Source organism: Symphalangus syndactylus, chromosome 12 (genome assembly GCF_028878055.3).
Source record: "Symphalangus syndactylus isolate Jambi chromosome 12, NHGRI_mSymSyn1-v2.1_pri, whole genome shotgun sequence".
NCBI classification, from domain to species: domain Eukaryota; kingdom Metazoa; phylum Chordata; class Mammalia; order Primates; family Hylobatidae; genus Symphalangus; species Symphalangus syndactylus.
This window is the reverse complement of record NC_072441.2, coordinates 85720983-85733593: the sequence shown is the minus strand read 5'-3', so window position 1 is coordinate 85733593 and position 12611 is coordinate 85720983. Positions and strand designations below refer to the sequence as shown.

At 44.5% G+C, this 12611-nt stretch overlaps 1 protein-coding gene across 1 annotated transcript in view; it reads left to right on the top strand.

Annotated features, from left to right (window-relative positions):
• The window catches only part of LOC134734872 (uncharacterized), a 60678-nt gene that overhangs the window by 44910 nt on the left and 3157 nt on the right, over positions 1-12611 (top strand). Inside the window, exon 8 of the mRNA XM_063628230.1 lies at positions 11623-12015. Within this exon, the coding sequence (XP_063484300.1) occupies positions 11623-12015 (393 nt within the window). The remainder of the gene's footprint in view (positions 1-11622; positions 12016-12611) is intronic.

The following is a 12611-nucleotide window of genomic DNA, read 5'->3' as shown; positions in this document are numbered from 1 at the left end:
GAATTTGGGGGTAACATAAATATTCATTTCATAACAAGAGAAACCTGTCCTTGCCTCTTCTTAGCTTCTGGTGTTTGCTAGCAATTAGTGGTGTTCCTTGTCTTGTAGCTGCATCAGTCCAGTCCTCCCTCTTCATGCACCTTCTCCCTATGTCTCTTTTCATTGTCTTCCCTCTGTGCATGTCAGTATCTGTGTCTAAATTCCCTCTTTTTATAAGAACACCTGTCATATTGGATTAGAGACCACTCTCATGACCTTATCATAATTGGACTGTATCTGCAAAGATCAGATTTCCAAATAAGGTGCTGGGTTTAGGAATTCAACATATCCTTTATGGGAGACACAATGCAACCCATGCCCCACCTCTCCCTCAAAAACAAGCCCTCCTGACCGGGGGACACTAGGGTCTAATAAATATGTCTGCAGCATCACCTTCCGTGTATCCTGGGGTCCCCTCCTGGAGACTAAATTTGTATTTCTTCTTTGTTTATAAATATTGAAAGTTGTGTCTGCACCTTGAAAGAGGTATTTCAAAAAATTTCAAGTGTTCTCCCTTGGTTATGAAAGTATAGTATGAGCAGGTCACATTTGGGAGGAAGGAATAAGGAACTAGACCTTTAGGATTTTAAGACACTTAAAAGTGGCTTCCTGTGGGGAGTATGGGGGCGGGTATCACTGTATAGATGTTGGGTACAGTGTGGGAGCTCATTGTCAGGGAGGGCAGGTGGCCTGAGATTCTGGGTCTGTGAGGTGGCTGCGCTGGGAAGAGGCCATGTGTGTGAGTTGAAAGTGGCTCTCTCCCACGGTTCCTGCATCTTTGGCCCCTTTGGGCTGCTGCTCACTATCTGGGGAAGACCTTGGGACATAGGTGGCCAGATGGCCTTTTCCAGAAAGCTTCAGTACCATGACCAACACCCCCCTTCAGCAATATTTGATCCTTGGATGGTCATCTTCCTACCCAAGGGAGATTTAATGAAGGTTCTGAGGGAGTTCAGCTCACCTGCCTGTCCTGTGGCACTCTGCCTGCACGTGCATCTACATCTATAATTGGGGTTCAGGGTCCAGTGGTGTTGCAGTCTCACCGATGCACCTTAATGTAGAAGTTTCCCATTTGTCCTACCTCCAAGAAAATTAAGAAACATAGGCACCTCCTCTTCTATCTTTTTTTTTTCTTTTTGTTAACTTTTATTTTAGCTGCAGGGATACACGTGCAAATTTGTTGTATAGTTAAACTCATATCACGGAGGGTTGTTGTACAGATTATTTCTTCACTCAGGTACTAAGCCTACTACCCAATAGTTATTTTTTTTCTGATCCCTTCCCTCCTCCCACCCTTTGCACTCAAGTAGGCCCCAGTGTCTGTTGTTTCCTACTTTGTGTCCATGTGTTCTCATCATTTAGCTCCCACTTATATGTGAGCAAAAGTTTAATACGTGAAAGAAAAAATGTTCTCCGCAGCAGAGAGGGGAGTCTGGGTGGATTGCTGGGTTATATCGCTGAATTCAAAAGCTTTTTACAAGAAACTCCTCTTATCTCTGCAGCAGTTTAAGTAACTTCTTCATCAGTAAGGCTATCTGCACAACTCCCCCTTTTCTATGTAGTTGTGGGTATGTCTCTGGGCAATCCCAAAGTACCACTTCTCTTGTTGTATAATTGTGGATTTGTTTTAGGTAAGCCCCGCTTCTCCCTGTGCAAGTTCCCACCATGACTATGCCTCAAAAGGGGAAGAAACTTTTTTCTAGGAGCTTGCTAATAGACAAAGAACAAAAAGCTTCTGTGCTGGGCTCTGTTTGCTTATCTGTCCAGGTGCAGCCTGAGTTTTTTTCCCTACCCCCTCCCAGGTTGTTTTATTTTTGCCTGTTGCTGTGACTTTTCAGGCAGGCTGCTTCTGCAGTGTGAATTTTTTCTCCAATCATTTTTCCTTTCCTTCTCCCTCAGTGGCGATGGCCGCCCCAAACCTTGGCAGTCTCACCCCAGTCTCTCTCTCATACCCCCTCTCCTTGGGACAGTCTTGAGCCCTGTGAATGGCTTTAACTTGGATGGGCTAGGCCACTTTGGTTTACAGTCACCCTCACTTAGTGTGGATTTGTGAACAGGGAGCCTGGTTCAGAGGAGGTGCAACTGCCAATCACAGGAGAGTCCTAGCACTCACTGCAATTGGAAAAGCGAAATGTATCTGGCTTCTGTCCAAGTGGCAGGATCCACCAGGACCAGCCTATATTCAGAGGGTATCACCGGTATCCATCCCCCAGCCAGCACATTACTCCGGGACAGGCTAGATTGGACTCCTCTCCATTGAGACTGTAGGAACCCTGAAATACTCAGGATCCTGTGGGTGCATAAAGGCAGGGGGTGGAGCTTGGAGGACAGAATGCACTTCTACCCTTTCTGCTACTGACAAATAGGCACCATGTCTCAGGACCTGCTGGGCACTGGCCTTTGTGCCCTGGCTTGTTTAGAAGGCTCTGGCAGCACAGCCTCATCTGTCTCTCCTCAGCAATATTCTGTGGGCCAGGTCAGGTGTCTGTGCTGCACCCCAGGATGTTCTGTGGGAGCGCATAGGCCCCCTCTTGAACTGGGTGTCAGAGGAGTGTGAGATGTGGGAGGAGGAATCGTGGAGGAATTGGAAGTGATAGGAGGAGGCTGGTAGCTGCCCACTTGCTGCCTCTCCTGTATGACCCTAGGCATAACTGAACAGGGCACTGGCCCACTGATATGATTTGGATGTTTGTCCCCTCCAAATCTCATATGGAAATGTGATTCCCACTGGGTATGAAGGGAGAATCTGGTGGGAGGTGATTGGATCATGGGGGCAGGTCCCTCATTAATGGTTTAGCACCATTCCCTTGGTGCTAGGTGGGTACTTGCTCAGTTAGTTCCCATGAGATCTGGTTCTTTAAAAGTGTGTGGCACCTCCTCTTCTATCTTTTTTTTTTCTTTTTGTTAACTTTTATTTTAGCTGCAGGGATACACGTGCAAATTTGTTGTATAGTTAAACTCATATCACGGAGGGTTGTTGTACAGATTATTTCTTCACTCAGGTACTAAGCCTACTACCCAATAGTTATTTTTTTTCTGATCCCTTCCCTCCTCCCACCCTTTGCACTCAAGTAGGCCCCAGTGTCTGTTGTTTCCTACTTTGTGTCCATGTGTTCTCATCATTTAGCTCCCACTTATATGTGAGAACGTATGCTATTTAGCTTTCTGTCCTGCATTAGTTTGCTAAGGATGATGGCTTCCAACTCCACCCCCTTTCCCGCAAAAGACATGATCTCATTCTTTTTCTTTTTAATTTTATTATTATTATACTTTTAGGGTACATGTGCACAATATGCAGGTTTGTTACATATGTATACATGTGCCATGTTGGCTTGCTGCACCCATTAACTCGTCATTTAGCATTAGGTATATCTCCTAATGCTGTCCCTCCCCTGTCCCCCCATCCCACGACAGGCCCCGGAGTGTGATGTTCCCCTTCCTATGTCCATGTGTTCTCATTGTTCAATTCCCACCTATGAGTGAGAACATGCGGTGTTTGGCTTTTTGTCCTTGCGATAGTTTGCTGAGAATGATGGTTTCCAGTTTCATCTATGTCCCTACAAAGGACATGAACTCATCATTTTTTATGGATACATAGTATTCCATGGTGTATATGTGCCATATTTTCTTAATCCAGTCTATCGTTGTTGGACATTTGGGTTGGTTCCAACTCTTTGCTATTGTGAATAGTGCCGCAGTAAACATACGTGTGCGTGTGTCTTTATAGCAGCATGATTTATAATCCTTTGGGTATATACCCAGTAATGGGATGGCTGAGTCAAATGGTATTTCTAGTTCTAGATCCCTGAGGAGTCACCACAGTGACTTCCACAATGGTTGAACTAGTTTACAGTCCCACCAACAGTGTAAAAGTGTTCCTATTTCTCCTCATCCTCTCCAGCACCTGTTGTTTCCTGACTTGTTAATGATCGCCATTCTAACTGGTGTGAGATGGTATCTCATTGTGGTTTTGATTTGCATTTCTCTGATGGCCACTGATGATGAGCAATTTTTCCTGTGTTTTTTGGCTGCATAAATGTCTTCTTTAGAAAAGTGTCTGTTCCTATCCTTTGCCCACTTTTTGATGGAATTGTTTGTTTTTTTCTTGTAAAGTTGTTTGAGTTCATTGTAGATTCTGGATACTAGCCCTTTGTCAGATGAGTAGGTTGCGAAAATTTTCTCCCATTTTGTAGGTTGCCTGTTCACGCTCATGGTAGTTTCTTTTGCTGTGCAGAAGCGCTTTAGTTTAATTAGATCCCATTTGTCAATTTTGGCTTTTGTTGCCATTGCTTTTGGTGTTTTAGACATGAAGTCCTTGCACATGCCTAAGTCCTGAATGGTATTGCCTAGGTTTTCTTCTAGGGTTTTTATGGTTTTAGGTCTAACGTGTAAGTCTTTAATCCATCTTGAATTAATTTTTGTATAAGGTGTAAGGAAGGGATCCAGTTTCAGCTTTCTACATATGGCTAGCCAGTTTTCCCAGCACCATTTATTAAATAGGGAATCCTTTCCCCATTTCTTGTTTTTGTCAGGTTTGTCAAACATCAGATGGTTGTAGATATGCGGCATTATTTCTGAGGGCTCTATTCTGTTCCATTGATCTATGTCTCTGTTTTGGTACCAGTACCATGCTGTTTTGGTTACTGTAGTCTTGCAGTATAGTTTGAAGTCAGGTAGCGTGATGCCTCCGGCTTTGTCCTTTATGAACTTTAAAGTAGTTTTTTCCAATTCTGTGAAGAAAGTCATTGGTAGCTTGATGGGGATGGCATTGAATCTATAAAATTACCTTGGGCAGTATGGCCATTTTCACGATATTGATTCTTCCAACCCATGAGCATGGAATGTTCTTCCATTTGTTTGTATCCTCTTTTATTTCATTGAGCAGTGGTTCGTAGTTCTCCTTGAAGAGGTCCTTCACATCCCTTGTAAGTGGGATTCCTAGGTATTTTATTCTCTTTGAAGCAATTGTGAATGGGAGTTCACTCACGATTTAGCTCTTTGTTTGTCTGTTATTGGTGTATAAGAATGCTTGTGATTTTTGTACATTGATTTTGTATCCTGAGACTTTGCTGAAGTTGCTAATCAGCTTAAGGAGATTTTGGGCTGAGACGATGGGGTTTTCTAGATATACAATCATGTCATCTGCAAACAGGGACAATTTGACTTCCTCTTTTCCTAATTGAATACCATTTATTTCCTTCTCCTGCCTGATTGCCCTGGCCAGAACTTCCAACACTATGTGGAATAGGAGTGGTGAGAGAGGGCATCCCTGTCTTCTGCCAGTTTTCAAAGGGAATGCTTCCAGTTTTTGCCCATTCAGTATGATATTGGCTGTGGGTTTGTCATAGATAGCTCTTATTATTTTGAGATACATCCCATCAATACCTAATTTATTGAGAGTTTTTAGCATGAAGGTTGTTGAATTTTGTCAAAGGTCTTTTCTGCATCTATTGAGATAATCATGTGGTTTTTGTCTTTGGTTCTGTTTATATGCTGGATTACATTTATTGATTTTTGTATGTTGAACCAGCCTTGCATCCCAGGGATGAAGCCCACTTGATCATGGTGGATAAGCTTTTTGATGTGCTGCTGGATTCGGTTTGCCAGTATTTTATTGAGGATTTTTGCATCAATGTTCATCAAGGATATTGGTCTAAAATTCTCTTTTTTGGTTGTGTCTCTGCCAGGCTTTGCTATCAGGATGATGCTAGCCTCATAAAATGAGTTAGGGAGGATTCCCTCTTTTTCTATCGATTGGAATAGTTTCAGAAGGAATGGTACCAGCTCCTCCTTGTACCTCTGGTAGAATTCGGCTGTGAATCCATCTGGTCCTGGACTTTCTTTGGTTGGTAAGCTATTGATTATTGCCACAATTTCAGAGCCTGTTATTGGTCTATTCAGAGATTCAAATTCTTCCTGGTTTAGTCTTGGGAGGGTGTATGTGTCGAGGAATTTATCCATTTCTTCTAGATTTTCTAGTTTATTTGCGTAGAGGTGTTTGTAGTATTCTCTGATGGTAGTTTGTATTTCTGTGGGATCGGTGGTGATATCCCCTTTATCATTTTTTATTGCATCTATTTGATTCTTCTCTCTTTTCTTCTTTATTAGTCTTGCTAGCGGTCTATCGATTTTGTTGATCTTTTCGAAAAACCAGCTCCTGGATTCATTAATTTTTTGAAGGGTTTTTTGTGTCTCTATTTCCTTCAGTTTTGCTCTGATTTTAGTTATTTCTTGCCTTCTGCTAGCTTTTGAATGTGTTTGCTCTTGCTTTTCTAGTTCTTTTAATTGTGATGTTAGGGTGTCAATTTTGGATCTTTTCTTTCTCTTGTAGGCATTTAGTGCTATAAATTTCCCTCTACACATTGCTTTGAATGTGTCCCAGAGATTCTGGTATGTTGTGTCTTTGTTCTCGTTGGCTTCAAAGAACATCTTTATTTCTGCCTTCATTTTGTTATGTACCCAGTAGTCATTCAGGAGCAGGTTGTTCAGTTTCCATGTAGTTGAGCAGTTTTGAGTGAGTTTCTTAATCTTGAGTTCTAGTTTGATTGCACTGTGGTCTGAGAGACTGTTTTGAATTCCATTCTTTTGCATTTGCTGAAGAGTTTTTTACTTCCAATTATGTGGTCGATTTTAGAATAAGTGCTATATGGTGCTGAGAAAAATGTATATTCTGTTGACTTGGGGTGGCGAGTTTTGTAGATGTCTATTATGTCTGCCTGGTCCAGAGCTGAATTCAAATCCTGAAAATCCTTGTTAATTTTCTGTCTCGTTTATCTGTCTAATACTGACAACGGGGTGATAAAGTCTTCCACTATTATTGCATGGGAGTCTAAGTCTCTTTGTAGGTCTCTAAGAACTTCCTTTATGAATCTGGGTGCTCTTGTATTGGGTGCGTATATATTTAGGATAGTTAGCTCTTCTTGTTGAATTGATCCATTTACCATTATGTAATGGCCTTCTTTGTCTCTTTTGATCTTTGTTGGTTTAAAGTCTGTTTTATCAGAGACTAGGATTGCAACCCCTGCTTTATTTTTTATTTCCATTTGCTTGGTAAATATTCCTCCATCCCTTTATTCTGAGCCTATGTGTGTCTTTGCACATGAGATGGGTCTCCTGAATACAGAACACTGATAGGTCTTGACTCTTTATCCAATTGGCCGGTCTGTGTCTTTTAATTGGGACATTTAGCCTGTTTACATTTAAGGTTAATATTGTTATGTGTTAATTTTATTCTGTCATTAGGATTCTAGTGGTTATTTTGCCCATTAGTTGATGCAGTTTCTTCATAGTGTCAATGGTCTTTACCATTTGGTATGTTTTTGCAGTAGCTGGCACCAGTTGTTCCTTTCCATATTTAGTGCTTCCTTCAGGAGCTCTTGTAAGGCAGGCCTGGTGGTGACAAAATCTCTCAGCATTTGCTTGTCTCTAAAGGATTTTTTTCTCCATCGCTTACAAGGCTGAATTTGGTTGGATATGCAATTCTGGATTGAAAATTCTTCTCTTTAAGAATGTTGAATATTAGCCCCCACTCTCTTCTGGCTTGTAGGGTTTCTGCAGAGAGATCTGCTGTTAGTCTGATGGGCTTCCCTTTGTGGGTAACCTGACCTTTCTCTCTGGCTGCCCTTAACATTTTTTCCTTCATTTCAACCTTGGTGATCTGACGATTATGTGTCTTGGAGTTGTTCTTCTCAAGGAGTATCTTTGTGTTGTTCTCTGAATTTGAATGTTGGCCTGTGCTGCTAGATGGGGAAGTTCTCCTGGATAATATCCTGAAGAGTGTTTTCCAACTTGTTTCCATTCTCCCCATCACCTTCATGTACACCAGTCAAACATAGGTTTGGTCTTTTCATATAGTCCCATATTACTTAAAGGCTTTGTTTGTACCTTTTCATTCTTTTTTCTCTAATCTTGTCCTCATGCTTTATTTCATTAAGTTGATCTTAAAACTCTGATGTCTTTTTTCCTCTTGATCAATTCACCTATTGATACTTGCGTATGCTTCACGATGTTCTTGTGCTGTTTTTCAGCTCTATCAAGTCATTTATGTTCTTCTATAAATGGTTTTTCTAGTTAGCAATTCCTCTAACCTTTTCTCCATGTTCTCAGCTTCCTTGCATTGGGGTAGTACATGCTCCTTTAGCTTGGAGGAGTTTATTATTACCCACCTTCTGAAGCCTACTTCTGTCAATTTGTCAAATTCATTCTCCATCCAGTTGTGTTCCCTTGCTGGCAAGGAGTTGTGATCCTTTGGAGGAGAAGATGCATTCTGGTTTTTGGAATTTTCAGCCTTTTTGCTCTGGTTTTTTCTCATCTTCATGGATTTATCTATCTTGGGGCTTTGATGTTAGTGACCTTCAGATGGGGATTCTGTGTGGACATCCATTTTGTTGATGTTGATGCTATTCCTTTCTGTTTGTTAGTTTTCCTTCTAACAGTCAGGACCCTCTGCTGCAGGTTTGCTGGAGTTTGCTGGAGGTCCACTCCAGACCCTGTTCTCCTGGGTATCACCAGTGGAGGCTGCAGAACAGCAAAGATTGCTGCCTGTTCCTTCCTCTGGAAGCTTTCTCCCGGGGGCACCCACCAGATGCCAGCTGGAGCTCTCCTGTATGTGGTGTCTGTCGAACCCTGCTGGGAGGTGTCCCCCCAGTCAAGAAGAATGGGGGTCAGGGACCCACCTGGGGAGGCAGTCTGTCCCTCAGCAGAGTTCAAGAACTGTACTGGTAGATCCACAGGTTCCTGCTGGCAGGAACCTTTAAGTCTGCTGAAGCTGGGCCCACAGCTGCCCCTTCCTTCAGGTGCTCTGTCCCAGGGAGATGAGAGTTTTATCTACAATCCCCTGACTGGGGCTGCTGCCTTTCTTTCAGAGATGCCCTGCCCAGAGAGAAGGAATCTAGAGAGGTAGTCTGGCTACTGCGGCTTTGCCGAGCTGTAGTGGGATCTGCCCAGTTCAAACTTCCCAACAGCTTTGTTTGCACTGTGACAGGAAAACCACCTACTCAAACCTCAGTAATGGCAGATGCCCCTCCCCCTACCAAGCTTGAGCATCCCAGGTCAACTTCAGACTGTTGTGCTGGCAGCAAGAATTTCAAGTCAGTGGATCTTAGCTTGCTGGACTCCGTGGGGGTGGGATCCACTGAGCTAGACCACTTGGCTCCCTGGCTTCAGCCCCCTTTTCAGGGGAGTGAACCATTCTGTCTCGCCTGTGCCACTGGGGTATAAAAAAAAAAAACTCCTGCAGCTAGCTCAGTGTCTACCCAAATGGCTGCCCAGTTTTGTGCTTGAAATCCAGGGCCCTGGTGGCATAGGCACCCGAGGGAATCTCCTGGTGTGCAGGTTGTGATGACTCTGGGAAAAGCATGGTATTTGGGCCAGATAGCACAGTTCTTCCTGGCAGGGTCCTTCACGGCTTTCCTTGGTTAGAGGAGGGAGTTCCCCAACCCCCTGTGCTTCCAGCTCACCATCCATGGGCAGCACCCACTGTCTAACTACTCGCAGTGAGATGAGCCAGGTACCTCAGTTGGAAATGCAGAAATCACCCACCTTCTGCATTGATCTCACTGAGAGCTGCAGAACAGAGCTCTTCTATTCGGCCATCTTCCTCCCCATCTCTCTTGCCCTTGCTCTGACCATGTGATATGCTGGCTACCCTTTGCCTTCCACCATGACTGTGATCTTTCTGAGGCCCCCACCAGGAGCAGATGCTGGCTCTACACTTCCTGTACAGCATGCAGAACTGTGAGCCAATTAGACATATTTTCTTTATAAACTATCTAGTCTTAGATGTTTCTTTATAGCAATGCAAAAATGGACTGACAAAACCACTAACTCACTGATGTGGATCCTGAAGGCCTGTGGTCTTGGCGCTAAGGGGTGCTGAGCCTGGGGTGGGGCCTAGTCCCTTGAGGGAGCTGAAAGGAGGGAGTGAGGCCTGGCCCATAGGAGGGGTTTGGTGAACTGAGTTAGTGTATAACTGGAAACATAAATATTTGAAATGCTTCCACATCTAAGGATTGGCATGAGCTATTTGCTTTCAGTGAGAACCAGGAATGGGTGTAGGACAGCAGAATAGTGCAGGCTGAAAATGGGGAGGAATTTAGTCATTAGAGAGAGTACTGGGTGCCCTGCCACACAGCCACAAACCCAGATGAACCTGGTCCAGATTGGTCCCACCCTGGTCCCCAGGAAGGACAGAGGTCTCTGGGTTCATTGTGGATGTGCCTGATTGACAAGGAAGGGCTCAGAAAGAGGTGGAGCTGAGGCAGCTGTGTCCACTGGTCAGGGCTCTTTGGGAGACAGTGACTGAGGGAGACTGACCAGGGTCCTCATGGGCACTGCATAGGGAAGTGCTCTCTTGGTGGCAGGGACACAGTGCTACCAAACAGTCCATCTGCTCCCCCACACTTTCAGCCCCTGGAAGTTAGCAGGGTCTCCTGACTAGTTCTGTCCAGAAAATACGGGTAGAGATTATATCACTTCTGGACGGTGCAGTGAATGCCCCAAGGGGGCCTCTCTTATCTCCTCCCTTCTCTACTGTGGGGATGGAGGAGGATGTGAGGAGGCTGTGGGTTCCATATGGAGCTGCTACAAGGTGTGGAGCCCCCACCCACGAGTGACATGACCCTTCCCTCACTATCCCTTGTGGGACATGTAGTGTGAGTAATATACAAACTCCCCTTGTTCTAAGTCCCTGACTTTTGTAACTGCTGCCACAGGACAACCTGTCTAATTCATGCCCTGTCTTATCCTGCCCTATCCTATCTGGACTAATTCCCTTCCTAGAAGGAAAGGCAAAGGAAAGCAACCTTCATCTTTGCCTTAGTTGTGTATTGTGTGACCTGTAACCCTAGAACTTAGGGCCTTAACACAATATGGGGCATGGTCTCACCATTTATGGAGGTCACAACCCAGGACCTGCGTCCTGTGGCTCATTGTCTCACAGTTTATGGAGGTCAGGATCCAGGTGTGGTTCAGCTGGGTCCTGTGGCTCAAGGTCGCAGAGACTGGAATGAAGGTATTGGTCGAGGCTGCCCTCAGCTCCCTGCCATGTGGGCCTCTCCACAGAGCAGCTCACAATGTGGTAGCGGGCTTCATCAGCCTGAACAGGAGAGAGTAATGGAGACAGAGGGTGAGAGCCAGACAGAAGGGACACTCCATCACTTTTGCTGCATTTGCAAGTAATCAGTGCAGCCCATACTCCAGGGGAGGGCATTACACAGAGGTGTGCACACAGTGGGGAGGCATCCTTGGGAGCCACGTTAGAAGCTGCCTCCTGCAGTTATGCACTTAGCATATGCCAGAAAATGTGCTAGATGCTTTTGATCTAGGGTCTCATTTGATCCTTACTCTCATTATGGGGCAGGTAAGAAAACTGAAGATCGAGAGGTTCAGGAACCTGCTCTAGATCACACTCCACTAGAACCAGGACTTGATTCCAGACTTGATTCAAGTCCATTATGCTAGGCAGCCCTCCCAGAATCAAGGGAGGATTTTTGATGGATTTCTGTGACTCTGAACCAAAGTTCTGTGGTTGTCTCATTTGTTCTTGATGAGGAAATACTCATGTTTCCTGTTTCTATGCCCTAGGTGTCTGCAGCACTGCAGCCAACACTTCTGGAGCACATGGCTCCGCAAGGAAGGATTCTGGAGTCCCCATTCATCTGAAGGGCATCCGAGGAGGTTCTGTCTTGTTTAATGCGATCGAGAAGCTCAGAGTAGATGTAGGCGCCGAGCTGGAGGAAGTTCTATGGGCTTTGGGCACTACGACAAATCACACACAGTTGCTGCGAGTCCACAGGGGGGCCGACTCTCCAACCTGGTTGAAACTCCAGGACAAGTTCAAGCAGAGGGTCCATGTACCCAGCATGTCATCCCTGAGGATTGAGAACCTGGCCCCTGAGGACAGTGGGCAGTACTTTGCCAACATCACCTCTACTAAGGGAGAGGGGATTTTCCAGGTTTTCTACCTCACTGTTTACGGTGAGTGACACCCCTTTCTCCCCCATCCTCTGGCTTACCTGCTTTTTTTGTCCCTAGAATGTCACATAGGCCCCATGCAGGGTTCCATTCAGACACCGACCTTCAGACTTTATTTTCTCCACTAAAAATAAGGCTTGTGAGGTCCCCAGAGATAGAGAGCAGAGCTGAGATTCACACCAGGGAATGAAGCTCTTTCAGTGTTTTGGGAGAGGAAATGAAAATTCTGAAAAATAGCCATTTTTTCAATAACATTAATCGTCCTATATATGACTAATGTCACTTAATTTGTATAGTAATTTTTTATTGCTGATGTAACAAATTGTCAAAAATTATTGGCTGAAAGCAAGATAAATTTATTATCTCACTGTGCTGTAGGCCAGAGGCCTGACGCAAGTGTCCATGAGCTAAATTGAAGGTGGTGGCGAGCTCTGTTCTTTATGGGGACTCCAGGGGAGAACTTGTTTTTTCTCCTTTTTCACCTGCCAGTGGCTGCTGGCGTCCCATGGCTCATGGCCATCTTCCTGTATCTCCTAATAGAACACTGATGTTAGTGTTTGGGAATTCAGAATAATCTCCCTATTTTAAAGTCAACTGAT